General features: G+C 36.3%; 1 protein-coding gene across 3 annotated transcripts; it reads right to left on the bottom strand.

The window, feature by feature from the left end:
- Positions 1 to 616: 616 nt before the first annotated feature.
- Positions 617 to 2,292, bottom strand: LOC129569971 (uncharacterized). 3 transcript variants are annotated; one of them, XM_055449265.1, is made up of 5 exons: positions 2,233 to 2,292; positions 1,881 to 2,040; positions 1,660 to 1,814; positions 1,236 to 1,591; positions 617 to 1,143 (listed from the first exon to the last, which is right to left on the bottom strand). In XM_055449265.1, exons 2-5 carry the CDS (start codon positions 2,033 to 2,035, stop codon positions 955 to 957), a joined length of 855 nt encoding a protein of 284 aa, XP_055305240.1. In that variant the 5' UTR covers positions 2,036 to 2,040; positions 2,233 to 2,292; the 3' UTR covers positions 617 to 954. The 3 variants fall into 3 exon arrangements, with proteins under 3 accessions (XP_055305240.1, XP_055305241.1, XP_055305242.1); XM_055449266.1 differs by having other exon boundaries at positions 1,881 to 2,051; positions 2,233 to 2,236; XM_055449267.1 differs by having other exon boundaries at positions 1,039 to 1,143; positions 1,231 to 1,591.
- Positions 2,293 to 15,586: the final 13,294 nt, after the last annotated feature.

The raw sequence follows: 15,586 nt of genomic DNA, 5'->3' as shown, positions 1-15,586 counted from the left end.
GAATTTTGAGCTGTATCAACGGGCCTTTAAAGTGTTCATGTGTGAAAAGTTGTGTTGTACGGTGATATTTATAATCACAAAAATAACTGCTTATAAGCATGTATACAATACTTGATTGAAAAGTGTTCAATATATTGTTTTCAATTAAGCAAATCAACCCTATCAGTTTTTCATTTGGTACATCGTTTTTGGATATAATTGAAATAACCTCAGAAATTAGAAAACCCCGCAAATTAGAAATGGTCTCGGGACATTTTATTTCTAATTTGCGGGGGTGCACTGTATTTGCATAGAATGTGACATAGAAAAATGATATGGAGAAAGATGAATTATTAACTTAAAATTTCAATTTTAATCAAATCAACCACTTCATATCGTGTTGTCGTCACGTTAGAGTGAATGAAGGTTTCCAGACATATCTTCCGCAAACGGGTACACTTTGATAGCATGGCTAAGGTTGCCGATAAAATGAAATTTTAAATCGAACACAATGCCAAATCAGATAAGATACACAATAAGTTTACTTGTTGATAATTGATTGAAATCAATTGAAAACATTGATTCTCTTTGAAATTTTGGTACTAAATTTTATTTTTGCAATTCTATTTGCTTTCTATACAAAATACATTCAAATTTTATATTTAATATTGATTTTAACATGAATTTTGTTTTGCACTAATACCGACACCATGACTAAGTTCTTGAAAAAACAGTTTTCAGTCCATAAATGAATAATTCAAATGCGTTCAAAGTGGCCCAGAATTCTCATAGATTTTCTACATCAAGAAGATGTTAGAAAGATAGTGTGTATTTTTAACTCTAATAATATCATTTTTCATATAAATTCCAGAAATATAGGCATTTGCTTCCACAGAAACAAAAAAATAGGGGAAACATTCTTGGACTATAAATTGAGCAAAAACTCTTTTGGAATAATAACAAATTTGTATCTGATTATTTCTCATTTCTTATAAAGCGCACAAGTTCCTGTTCGGACAAAAAGATCGTTTCATCGCTAGTTTGCTTGCGTTTACCAACTAAACCTTTTTCGGTCAATTTGAATGAGTGTAAACGGCCCTGATTTTTGAATTTCTCCGCGGCAAACCACATTTTCGAGTAGAATGGAGTCATGTAGTGACACACCTGCAAACAGTTAAATATGTTTAAAAACTGTTTTTTTTATTTCAAGACAGGTCTATTCTTCCAAGCACAACAACTGACCGAAATTACCTCACCTTGATTTTGCTTGGATCCTGACCTTTATTCAAGTCCAACAATTCGTTTGTCCACAAGTCTTTATTTTCTGCATAGTTGCGAATCTTGTCTTTGGATTCGAATCGATGGAATTTCACGATTAAAGCATTATTTTTTACGTAAAACTGATCCACATCCTTATTGTATGAAACATTCGCCTTTTTGCACATTTTCTGCAACACCGCAATTTGGGCATCTTCGGTTTTTATGGCATCAATTGGAATACCACTTATATGGAGACTGTTCAATAGAGTTTTTTGTCCTTTTAGCTCATCGCTTGGATCCAAAGCATCTATTTCAGTTAGAGATGACGATGCGCTCAGTGCTTGTTGTATTTCTAACAAATCAATGAGATTTAAAACAGTTTTCTAAATAATTCACTAATATTTTTCATTTAAGAATTACCATTTCTCTCATGTTCCATATTTCCATGGCCATTTTCTAATTCGGTTGCATTATTTTTCAATGTGTTGGCATATGTTGTAGCTGATCCCATGGGAAAATCCTTGGCTTTTTTCAATTTTGATTCAATTTCGAAGCGCTTACATGCTTGATTTACACTAGCAAATGATAATGTTGAAAAACAAAATCAAATTCCAGGCAGGTTAATCTTCAAAAAGTATTACCTATTGATAGTAATTTCCTTGATATCATTTATAAAATCCGAATTAGTTTCACCATATGATGAATACAGAGTATCAAAGCGTTCCAATGCATCTCTAACCACAGTGTCAACGTTTTTGAGATAATCATTCAACTGCTTGTGAATATTTTCTCCCATTTTCGCTAAAAAAACACTTTGGCATTCAAATTAAATTTTCAGAAAAAAGGGACTAATCCAAAATTGTTTGTCGTAATTTTGTTCTGAATGAAATATTCTTTCCTTTATTTCATTGAGTTTTTCGTTGCTGCTTTGTTTCCAATCAGGACAGTTGTACAAGCTAAAATTCTTACAAGGGAAAATTAATTATTACTTACCAAGAACTTGTTCTTCTACTGGCAACTGATTGAAATTAAATAGGTTTACTTATCTTGAAAACTGTTTTAAGTTTGACACTTCATTAATTTTCTTGTTCACGGCACGCTATGATATCGATAGCTATCGATAGCAAGAGATTAGCATTGCACATGCTGAGTGAAGTGTGAAGTGTAAAATGCAATTTTATGCGAGCTCTCAATATCACAGGTTCGATAAGATAAGTAAGTACAACATTTTAAAGCAACATCACACAGGTTTGTAAAGATATAGTGATCCAATGAGTGGTCAAACTGAAAAAAAGTAATATAAAAGTATGATATACTAGAATCATCTTCTCAATTTGGCAGAAAACACCTGCAAGGTGATTTTTTTCTCTCAATGATATGGAGAATGTGATTTTCGCATCCGTTGTACCGTTGTTATTCACGCTATTCAGGGCTAATGAAAACTCAATTAATTTCTCGCACAATCTTTTCGGAATCCATATATCAATTGCTCAAGTGGTTGGAATTGCGTTTAATTTTTTGTTCGAAATCATCGGGGAAATAAAGAAGGAATCAGCTGTCATCAATGGATGTAAGATAATCCTGTACATTGTACAATGTATTTTGATACCGTTACCGAGTTCTCGATGGACAAGTGAAAATATCCGCTTAGACAGCTGCTAGTATCCGAGTATCGGATGTCGTGGTGCAGTGCATTACAATCACATTCGTTTTGCTTCGGTCGTATTCATTTCAGTTTTATGACAACACACAAGCACACCAGAGAATTTTATGCTTTAATTGGATTTTATATCGAATTTTATTCCCTCGATAGAAAGCTCCATATCGATTATAGAGATAAGATTTTGTGGTGGCAACACTTCATTGTCTCAAAGCACTTTTTAAGAAATGTAAACCTCAGATTTTGTTGTTCAAATTTTAAAAGGCATATTCGAATGATGGTTATTGATCAGAGGAAAAGAACCCGTGGCTCGAAAATTCATCGTGATACTTAAATTTCGTACACTTGTTTCGTTCTATCGTCTAATAAGTTCAGACAAATAATTTACATTTCCCTCACTTAAAAAGTTCGTCAGTCCATTATTAAATGGAATAAGTGGGAAATATGTGATTTTGAAACTAAAAATGTCAGTTTCACATAAAACACTGTATAAATAAAAAAGGATTGATTTATTAATAATTTAAGCAATGATGCTTAAACTTCCATCGACATTATCCGAATTGTTCAATTTTTTCGACACGTTTTTTTCCGCTTAGTTTTAAGATGCTATTTTGGAAATTGAAATAATTAGGAACAAAAAAAGAGAAATGCTTGAAACTCTCCTTACCACCCACCCACCGATAACGAATAGTTTGCCCTTATATTGAGATTTCATTTTGTCTATTTTTTTTCGCTGCTTCTTCTCAAAGACCTAATCGAAGCAGAAAAAGAGTTGATGTACAGATTCCATGTCTGTGTAGAAATTGCGTTAGTTGTTCCGTCGATTGGAATTCTGTAATTGCATCGCTGGTGAATGTTATCGCTTATATTCAAGCATGTTCAATACAATTTTACTTTAAAATTAAATAAATTCGTCCATTTCGGAATTTGTGTATAAGAAAAGGTTTGAACGCTACGATGTGCCTTTTTATCGGAGAATATTGTTTCGGAATTTTCGTAGTCTGGATTCGAATAATTGTTGCGTTATACGTGCTGTGGTATCTTGCGAGTTTGCAAGTAAATATTTTCCGAAAGAAAAACGAACGAAACACATTTGGTGTATTACACTCGAAACCAGCATTGAGCGAACGGTATACCGCAACTCAAACTCATCACCTCGACACGGCTGCCGGAGAGTGAGTCGAGGCATCAAACGGCGCACACCATCTTCGCCGGCATCAATAACGATTGAATTTGTTTTGAAACTCGTTCACAGAGTGCTCCATCGCATCGCCCACAATTCCGATATTGTACGCTTACGCTACAAGCCGATATTTTCTTCCGCATTTTTCCCCAGTCGTTAATATCTTAAGCATTTGATAATCTTGGCGAAAGCACCATTTACACAAAGATGGCATTTCGACGATGGCGCCGCATTCCACATCATATTTCTTTTTAATAAAATACTTTTTGTTCATGCTTTCAATTTCAGACATTTCTACGAAAAATACTCTACAAGGGAAAAACTTCGATTTTTTTCCACTTTGCCTTATAACAATAATTTTATTGGGATTTATCATCTATTGCATCGTACGAGATGTTTGGTATTTAAAAAATTATTTGCAAATACTTTGAAGAAAGGGGAAGGCATGGCAAGAAAAGGGAGCAAAAAATCAATTTCCATGGGATAATGCTTTGCGAAACATTGCCGATGAGTGAAAACGTCGATGAAGTGAAACTGGTTATTGCGACTGCCACAACAGCATTCCACTCCATCCATAATCCTCTATTGTTTTTGTATCTTGCGATTTTTTTTCATCGTTTTTGATCGTTGTTTTCTCGGTGAAGTGTGCTATGCTCGGGCAGTGGAAATTATCATGCACTTTTTTGTGTGAATATTTTATTTTTGACTGCCGTTGATGTTTACCCGTCAACACATAATCATTTTTCCACTTTTTAATAGTGTTTTTTTTTGCTGTTGATATGCAAATACAAATCCATTATAATGCCATCGCTTTTTGTGGGATTATCTATTTTTATCGATTTCTATTAGCATCCGGGATTGTTTATATGTGTGGAAAAAAATAGTATCTGTGCAATATCGATTAATAAACTGAAACAATGAAAAAATTGTTTTCCAATAATTCCGCAAACTGTAACTCTGAACAGCGTATCGACATTCCGCAAAGTATCAGAATGCTTATAAAAACATGGTGTTCGCACATATTCATTCGAACAGCCTGTTATATTTTTAGAGAAATTAATGTAAAAGAAAAAAGAAAATTCCAGGTGAATCGAAAATCCAAATAGTCAACAAAATTCCCAAACTTTCGAGGAAAACGTGTATATTTAAGTTGCAAAAAAGGTTCTCAACATAAACCTGAAAAGTCCTAATGAAGAAAGAGTCATTAAAGCCATAATAAATAATCGAGAATATCCGCCGATATACTAGATGCCAATCGGTGGTGGCTTGAAATCACAAATAATCAGAGCAAATAAAATATGTTGACCGGTAACAAATTCGTCGAGAGCAATATTATCTACGTTCCACTTCTGTAGCCACCAAAGCAGCAGAGGAAGCATGGCGATGCAATTCGAATATTGCCAGTGGCGACGCAGTGCCAGTTTCGTTCGCATGGCATGGTTGTTATCATTGGCGGTGACAGTCGAACTAATCGCAGCCAATATATTTCAACGTGCTGCATACAGCCGTTCGAAAATGGGTTTTCCATCCCTCTACGCTGTATAGTTCCGGCGAATGCTCATATTTCAAAGAAATAAAATAAAACTGCTGTGGAAGAGCCAGAAAAATAGAACTGGATAGAAAGAGAGAGAGAGATAGGGAAAAAAATTTAAAACTATCACAAACAGACATGTTCGAATGCGGCGCAATGACACCGGCATGTTTATTGATTCGAAATTAATTTAAATTGAATTGAGAAAGTCAAGGGGAATGCGAAATTCGTATCTCGTATCGTTTGCACCATGCACCATGCGAATTGTGGTCCACCATTTAAAAAGGCATCGAATTCGACAACGGGACTGATGTAAATTTTGCCTAGGAGCATTTCCCACACAAACAATTTGAGCAAATGTGCAAAAATGTCTATTATTTCTTCTTTTTTATTGAAATTGTAAGAAAAAGTACTGAACTGACCATATTGCTTGAATAAAAGTGTTCAAGTTCAGTGTAAATGAACATTTATTTACACGAATTGGTAAAAATTGATTGAATCGGCCCGAATGGAATTTTTTTTTCAAAATTTATAAGAATTTATTCATTACTTTCGTGAGAAATGCCCCTAGAATTTTGCAAAATGAACGAGCGCCATTCATGTCCGCGCGCGTATCAAGATACAACACCGAAAACATTTTCCATCATTTTGAAGCCGTTTTTTCCTCTTCTGTGATGCGGGAAACTAATTTCCATTCGTCGTCTGTCCAACCTATCGATTTTGACATTCGAATTGATTCATATGCTCGCAATATTTACAGTTTTGTTGGAGACATTTATCACGTAGCTCTTGAAAAACTTAAAGGGCAAAAACCATATGCGTTTTCCTTCTTTGTCCAAGAACATAAAGTCAAACATGAATTTTCCATGCTGTGTCGTTGTCATGCTTCTTTCAAGTAAATATCATTCTCTCTTGAAATTTACACAGCTGTAAATGTGCTCAATTTAGTTCAAAGAATCGGTTTGCTTAGATTAATTAAGCTTAAAGTGTACTGTGTTTTGTGCGGTGTTTCGCATAATTGTGTGCGATAAGTCGGATTGCATTTGCCCAAAATGTTGATAAATCTTGCTTTACCGACAACCACAAACAATGTGCACCATGCAAAATGAAATTTAGAGAAACTGCTGGCTATGATATATTCATTTCATTTCGCACTATCTACGGTCCGAAAGCAATAAACGAAAGCAAAAAGTGAGCAATGGAAGTTAAAACGACACAATGAGAAGGAGTATCAGAAGCTTAAATTTCCAAACTACCCACGAAGAGTGTTTGGTAGTGAAGATTATCCACTCATATAAATAACATACTGTTTTTGGTGTATTTTTCATAACGTTCTGCTGCTGGAACATGTCTTTTTATACAGTAATAATACAAAAGCCATTTGACTTGATTTTCTGCTTTAACTTTATGTTCTCGAATGAAAGAAAAACGGCGATTCTTGAGAAAGCAAAATTGGCTGTGGGGTGTGATTTCTAACATGAACACTGCGCACTATATATAAGCGACGGCCAATGTAAAGTTGTGAGACGAGAAAAAGCGAAAAGAAAGCAAGAAAGATCGACAGCTATAAGTGGCAAGTGAGCGGGAGATAGCCAGGGAGAAAAAAGGTCAACTCTTTGTAATAATCACAGAGAACGTTTTATAGTCGTCTTGGGAAAAAAGACGAATGATTGCAATAACTTCACAATTGTTGGAATCAATAAATAATGTTTGTTTTTTACTCCCTCGCTGCTGTTCGATTTTTCGTTCGGTTGTGTCTCGTTGCCACATCTTGTTGGTGTTTTCTCTGCTCGATTTTGCAACCCAGAAAAAAAAAGAAAAAAAAAACATTAAATTGCTTTGCTATCGAATCGGAACGAATGAAAATGAACATATGATTATTGTTAGTTTTTCCCTCCTCCGTATATTGCTATCGATTTCGCCAATCTCTGTCATCCGGCGTTCGGCATTCGAAGAAATTGTTTTTCTTTCGATTTGTAATGACGTTGGTTTTTTTCTGGGTACTATTCTTACCATCCCTTGTTGTGGGTCATCTTTGGTTCGGTCAAATGCTTAGAAACCTTCACTTCACCATGATCACATATATCGCTTACACGCATTGCAATTCCAATTTGTTTGCGGGCTATAATAATACGAATGACGAACTCTACTGAGGGTTAGTGTTTTATATCTTGCTAGCCACATAGTTACTTTCACTCCAATATTTTAAATCAAATCGAATTACGACTACGAGCCGTTTCGATTTGAAGTAAAAGTGTATCGAAAAACATACCATGCCGTTATTGTTGCAAGGGAATGCCCCGTTCGGAATATGGCAAACACATAAATGTTCACACTGCATTTAATATTGGCTTTGCCGAACGGAAACACAATTAAAAATATATTTTTCACTTTCTTGCCACCTAATGTGCGTTCGTTCGTGCGTTCGTTTGCTTGTTGTGTGTTCACAAAATCACCATTTTCTTCGTTGGCCGTTGCACAAGGAGCACTCTCATTTTTCATATACACTCATATTCAAATTGCTTACACATTTTTGGCGTACGTATTAAATAATGTTCTCTCTCACTCGCTCTCTCTCTCTCTCTCCCTGGTTTCATAACCAGAAACCCGTGAGGGTTGAATATGAATTCAGTTTTGGCGTAAACCATTTGCCAGATCTAGACAGTCTCACATTTGCATATCTATAATTCGTATGCGTATATGTTGCTTTTAGCTTGTGCGAGCAGACGATTTGAGCAAATTCAGACAATTTCAACACTCAAAATGTTAGACAAATTCAGAGTTTGTAATTATAAAATAATTGTGTGCAAAATTGTATGAAACATATTATTCGTCCGCGTTTATTGCAACGTCCCTTTCACTCATTCGCACTGGCACATTTGGGCCAATGGAAAGAGATGCACATCTGTGTTGCTCCCGATAGCTCAATTCAGAGCTTCAAAATCGAGTACTCACTTTTACGTACACAAAATATATGCGAGATGTGTATGCATAAAACTATCCTCTATGCTCGTCAGCCCCAAAGCGGAGGAGGCATTCCGTAATTTATTGTCGCTGTAAATGTAATAAAAACATTGTTTCGCTGCCGTATTTATGCTCATATTTCGGTTTGTTTGTTTATATGTTTGACACAACAACATTTCATGCATGTATGAGAATTTATTCCAGGCTTCCCCCGAAACGTTTTCGCTAATTTTTACGCTCCGTTTTACAACGAACTATTAAAATTATCTATAAATACTTACTTCATTTCGATAACACTTCAGCAAACTTTTGCATTTTCAATACACATCCAAGTGAGTGATAGTTTCGACGATGCTTTGGACGAAATGGAACATCGATGCCATTTTGATGTGATGAGTTGAATATTGGACGGTTTTGAACGAAAATTCACCGATGAGAGGGAGTATGTTAGGGAATGTCTGCACATAGATTTATTCAAATAAATTAAAAATATCAAATAAATTTATCCGATATTGTTCATGCGTTGCGTTGTTGTAACGCATCTGCAGTACAAAGTTCATATTCTCTTCCGGATTTGCCAACTCAAATTTGAGGCTGATCCAAACATATGTTTTAAGATTGCTGAGCATCTCAGCATTTCGTAAGGCACGGATATATCCGAGCATATCGACGACGCATACTGTACAATACAGTGGCGTGTGTTGCTACGTGCAGGCGCAACGACTCGACCGAAGTGTATTCAGTTGATGTGGCTGCACGCAGCAACAACATACACATTCCGGTCGAGTCGTTGCGGCTGCGCGTAGCAGCGCACGCCACTGTATGCGTCGTCGATATGCTCGGATATATCCGTGCCTTACGAAATGCTGAGATGCTCAGCAATCTTAAAACACATGTTTGGGCTGATCCAAGCGGAATTCGGCAAAAACAATGCGATTTAGCATCGCAAAGGGATGCGTACTAGAGGACTTCACTTCCAGAATACATTGGACCAAGTCGAATCCACCTGCTCCATTCCAGCTCAGGCAATATTTCTGAAGTTTTTACTAGTTTTGTTTTGAGCTTATATTTAAAAATAGCGTTTATAAAATATTGCCTGAGCTGGAAGTGGAACTTGTGAAGCAGGTGGATCCGACCTGGTCCAATGTATTCTAGAAGTGAAGTCCTCCAGTACGCATCCCTTTGGGATGCTAAATCGCATTATTTTTTGCCGAATTCTGCTCGGAACACCCTCAAATTTGAGTTGGCAAATCCGGAAGAGAATATGAACTTAGTTCATTGAACTTTGTACTGCAGATCGGTTACAACAACGCAACGCATAAACAATATCGGATAAATTTATTTCATATTTTTAATTTATTCGAATAAATCTACGTGCAGACATTTCCTGGTATTTGTGAAGCGCTTTTGTTGTAAGAAAATAAACATTGGAGACTATGTTATGAGTTTTAAGTCAATTCATTGAAATACTTACCACATGCTTGTGAAATTCTTCTTCTTCTGCATTCTATACTAGCGCACAATGGGCATAAGAATCAGGGGGACAACGATGACATCTTGCGGATTTCATAAAACTCAAATTGTTGCATGATTTTGAGGTAAAATATGGATGCTTTTGTGATGAGCAAGAAGAAATTAGTTCAGGCTATTAAATCGCAATCATACGTATCATTGTTGGCCCATAAAACCCGATTGGAAGTTTGAAGTTTGTTTATTTATTCAAAACCAATTCTTGGCATAGCTAGCTTTTTACTTTAAGCTAGCTTTTTAAATTCTGAAGAAAAAAAAATGAATAAAAATGTGTAACTTCGTACGTACACATAAGAAACAATATAAAAGACATGAAATTAATCAATCGCTGTTTTTGTTTCAACTAAAAAAAGTCGTCGATGTGACAGTTCTCCCTTGGCTGTGCAAACCAACACGGACTGGCTCCCTCTGCGCGATGCACAGCATTGTTGAGAATAACGCACTATATTAATATAGTATCTCCTACAATCTACATTTTGGCGCCGCATAACAGCGTACCAAGCATGAAATAAGCAAGCGAAAGCGACTGAACTAACCGAATACAATTTGGATGGGATATTTATCTTCCCGAAAAATAATTGTGTGTGTTGGGCGAAAATAAATGAATTGTTTGAAAGAGAAATATTAACTGACTAGTCAAATTAAATGAAATTATAAATTATGTTTTAATATACGGTTAGAAGCTTCACATGCTGGCGGATACAAATTGCGTGGATACGCTTGTTGCCGTGCTTTTTTCTGGTTTTGTGCCGTGTCTCTCAAAATGCCATTTATTTAATTTTGCCGAAAATTTTGCAAATATTGGAATAATTTTTCACTCGCAAACTCGCTGATAATTCATTGGCGCGAGTTTTTGGTTCGATTATTCCATTTGGCGGTCAGATGAAATGGAAATAGAGCAACAATCAGAATGAAAAGGTTCTAGTCCTCAGGAGACGACAGAAGATAAGATGAATAAAAATTCAATTTTCGCATTGATGCTTTTGCAGACGTACGTAATTATCATATTGATGTGCGGGCACCGGTTGCCTGACACTTGTCAATGGGCTGAAGGGCACAACACTGAACACAGGAAACACCAGTTCAACGTAATTTGAATGAAAATGTAAAAAGCGAAAAAGAAAGTAACAACATCCCTACCTGTCACACCAATGCAGTCTTCTTGAAATGTACACAAAACGGCACAAGTGTAATTTTTCACGCGTTGGTTTCACGTTGTCATATTACAGTTAACAGTTTGAAATAAACAAACCAACGTCGCTTTTACGTTATTCTTCTGCACGCAATCTATCATCGAACAACACACCGAACACATCGGTTGTGGCTGGCTGGCTGTTTGGTTGGTTGGTTGGTTGTTTGGGCTCGCTTTAAACACACCTCTCCACCGGTTGTCGAGCAGTCATTCCATCTCTCGTAGCCTTTTTATTATGTTTGCCCTCATCAACCTACACCGTGTTCGATAAATTTGGTGTCACTCAAATTGTCACCGAAGCTCATCACTATGCGCCTGTTTCATGTTGTTTCACTTTTGAATTTCGTCGCTGTCCTTATAAGTAAATTTCCGAAAATAAGACGGGAAAAAATTATCTATTTGGTTTATTTAGAAGGCATTCACCATTCCACAGCCGCCGCTGCCGCCGTTGCCTGTGATGTGTCCTGTTTTTACTTTTCTTTCACACTCATTCTTTGGCATTATTCCTTACCAGCTTGTTTTCGACTTTTTACGCTGAGACGTCAGAATGAAATAAAAAAAACATATTTTTAAAGTCATATCGGAAACTGGCAACGAACAAACGAACAACAGAGCGAAAAAAACTTTGCCAAAGAACTTTTTAACAAGTTGTAAAATTGAAATTACTGTTGACACTTGCTATTCTCGAAAGCAACGATGTCGAAATAACTGAAGGAAAAAAATGGAAATAAGATTATGTGTGTATACGACGCCCGAAATTGAAGGAGACGAAACAAGTCGAAAGTTTTTGATATTTTTCGCTTCGGTTTTTTTTCGTCTTCTTCTTTTCGTTGTTGTGGAAATGCTTATTCCGCCTGTTTCGTTCGCGTCATTTTGTATTGTGCACTTCGTCTCGCCTTCCCCATCACTAGAAAATGCTTGATGTCATTTCATACCAACTAACCGAGAGGGAGAAAAAAAAGCGTATTGATAACATCGACCCGGTTTATTTATGGAATGGAGGGAATTCGGTTGATACATCTAAATACGAATGATAGGCAGAAATAGAGACTTTTGCCGTATGTTCCTAGAAATCGTCTTCGTCTTGTTAAACTTCGGAGCTTCGTTATCGATATAAACTAGACGTATTGGCAAAACAATCATTTAAACTGGTAATCAAGTTTAAGAACAAATAAAATCGAGATATAAAAGAAACACGCGCAATAACTGTCAACGTGAGAAACAGTTTCACAAGAAATTGGCGTTTTCAGCAAATGCCATTGCAAATTCAATCATTGAAAACTGATAAAAATGCCGAAGTTTTCAATACAATTTGAATGATTTACGAGATGTGAGCTGGAGGAGATTAGACATACCATCAAATTACGGCGAAACCGTCAAATGTTCGGGTACTGCAGTACTTAAGACGAACGTATTTTGGTTTTGATTTTGATTTTATTTCAAAACTGCAAATCTAAAATGATGCATTCTACCATATTTTTGTATGAATGACACAAAAATAAAAAAAAATTAATCAGTCTGAAATTCAAGTCCTTGACAAGTGTTTCTTTGGTATTCAATGGAATCAACGAGTGAAATTGAGTTCATTGAGCATAACATTCGATACATTCTACCATTTCTTAATTTCCATAATTTATAAGATTTACACAGTTCAAGCATTATAGTTCTTATCCCTTCAAAACTTCCCAAACTGCTCAAAGGGATATTGCAACTTTTTTAACCAGAAAAAACGCCATCTTACGTCGTGCCCGTAAACTATTTTACTGTACATTTAGATGGTAGAGCTTGAACAAAAGTTCGACACTATGCATAAACTTGGAAAGAGCTTGATAAACTTGATGAAATACATATAGTTTATGGTCGCTGCAATACCCCTATGAAACCGCTTCTCGAAAATGTACGGCAAAGATCATTTCCAAGCGATATTAAATCTATATTGTTTAAGTCACCCACCCTCACCAGTTTGACGAAGTTTCCACAGAGAAGTATTTGTGTTAATTTAAACTAACATTATTGATTATTATCGAACGATGCTCTGCGGATGAAGCAACAACTGAGACAAGTTCCTTTGCACGAATTTGAGTGCGCGTATTGTATTCAAATGAGAGGGAAAAATTACAAAAGGACAAGCATTGGCTCACGCTCGTGAAAATGAAGAAAAAGATTGGACGAAATTTATCAATCGTGAGCGATGCAATGTAGCTAAATGAACCTATCCATTACTTATCGAACCGTTTTGCCATGTTCGTTGACATGGAAGATGAAAAAGAATATGCTACTGTAGCAGTCGGTAAGAAATACCGATGTGCCGAACGTTTTTAGTCGTCGTCGTCTTTTGCTCTCTCTCTCTCTCTCTCTCCTCATTTTGCAATTAGAGTTGAAAAAGACAGACAACGAACATCGAATGAACAATAGATTTTTAAGCACACCGAACCGGCTGCTCCGTGTTCGTTCTTGTACGGGCAGAAGAAATGGAATGAAAGCACAAAAACAGACAATAATTTAACAAGTAGAAAAAGTTTAGTTTAAAGAACGTGAACGGAATGACTAAAATTGTTCGCTCGGTTACTTGGATTCTTGTTAATTTCGGTAGTGTGTCGGCATGTCCTCTTGCAATTTTCGGTTCACGCGGGTTTCGTTGGTTGTCATTGTTTTTTTTCTTCTGTCACGTGCAACTTCGAGATGGCTAATTTCCTATTCTACTTGTAACTTTCTGCACTTCTTCATTTGTTTGTTGTCATTTCTTTTTTTTTCGGTGCCGAAGAAATGCAAAGAAAACTCATCTTCTGAGCCAACAGTCCCAATCAACGTTATCATGTTTTATGCTGAAATTAATAAACTGATTTCGGCGATAATTCACCACAACCCACGAAAAAGTTCATATTTTATCGTGCGAAAAAATATGCATGTCAAGTACCTTTTGTACAAGTATTTCGTGGAGAGAGCATAGTTTTTCAAACATACCACTATGTTATTTTCACTGGCTTTTCAGAGAGTCGTCATGCAAATTTTAAATTGGTTAAAAAGAGAGACTCCCTTTTTTTTATTAAAATTTCAACCAATTTTCTTATACTTGAGAATGCGTCTCCTTTGAGCTGGATATCACTCTTTTAAAGAATGCCAATGAGACGTTTCTTTGGAAAAAAGCTGAATTCCCTCCGTTTTCAATTGACTTTCAGCTGTTTTCCTTTTCAATTAATTTCGGTCATTCAAATTTGTTGAATATGACTTTGAGTTTTTCCATTTGACGCTTCATTAAATTGCGACCAGAAATTGTTTGAATGACTTGACATGCAAAGTAGGAAGTGCCAGTGAAAGAATTTTCGCACACAGCGCGCGCACACACACAATTGTAGAAGTTTGAACCGTTCGAAATCGATGACATTTTCGTCCTTTCTCTTCAAACTAGAAAAAAAAAACTTGGGAAAAGTTTGCTTGCGTGTGTCACGCTTAACATTGTATCCGTCTTTGTCTCGACGTGTTTGCTTCGCAGTTTCGAGTCCAGAAAAGGTGAAGTATCAAATCTTTATAGTGAAAAGGTGATTTCGACTCTCGAGCAAATGTAATGAATTATATGAAAATCCGAACGACTCTTGGCTCACTCTTTAGTTTGAACGGATTTCGAAAAATATTGACAAAAACTTTGCATATTTGTCGGAAAACTTTCAAGAAATTTCATTTTCCGCTTGTTGGCTTCGAATTTAATGGAGTTCAGCCGATGACACGAATCGAATGGAATACATTTAACCTTTTCGCAATAGACTACACAGCTCACCGAGCCAAATGCCAAATAGAGAAAGGATTGAAAACTGTGAAACGATGTACGATTTACAGTTGTTTTCAGCGAAAAAATAAATTGATTCCTTGCTGGAAAATCACTTATATTATTTGATTTTTCCGTGAAATCCGAGAGCAGTCTTCAATTGACAGCAGTTACGATTTTCGTCGCACGTAAAATACAAACACGAAGAAGGAAAGAGGCGAAGGGGGCGAAAGGAGTCTATCGATTGCAAAAAGAGCCTCCGTTTCGCCCATCCTCAGAAGCAGCATGAGCTAAATGCAGTTTTACACCCGATTTAAAATGGATAAAATATCGATAACAAGTAAACTAGGAGCCAGTGTATACGAGTAGAGGATTGAAGATAAAGAAGACAATGAAACCGAATCGATTTCGATTGTATCTTGTAGCACTTCTCAGTCGATTTGATGGTGCTTTTGTGTCTGCTCGTTTCTCTGTGCTCGCCACCATTCTCAGTATAGCAGATTCTTTTCTCGTGCGCCACGGAA

The sequence above is a fragment of the Sitodiplosis mosellana genome, unplaced genomic scaffold, assembly GCF_009176505.1.
Source record: "Sitodiplosis mosellana isolate CC-2019 unplaced genomic scaffold, AAFC_SMos_1.0 Smas_scaffold_47, whole genome shotgun sequence".
In the NCBI taxonomy this organism is placed as follows: domain Eukaryota; kingdom Metazoa; phylum Arthropoda; class Insecta; order Diptera; family Cecidomyiidae; genus Sitodiplosis; species Sitodiplosis mosellana.
This window is presented reverse-complemented; position numbering and strand designations above follow the sequence as displayed.

Excerpts from the sequence above, each read along its gene's own strand:
- LOC129569971 (XM_055449265.1), bottom strand. The coding sequence starts at position 2,035 with ATGGGAGAAAATATTCACAAGCAGTTGAATGATTATCTCAAAAACGTT. Across the intron at positions 1,592-1,659 it reads TATGGAACATGAGAGAAATG|AAATACAACAAGCACTGAGC; the intron begins GTAATTCTTAAA and ends TTGATTTGTTAG. Across the intron at positions 1,144-1,235 it reads AGGATCCAAGCAAAATCAAG|GTGTGTCACTACATGACTCC; the intron begins GTGAGGTAATTT and ends AACTGTTTGCAG.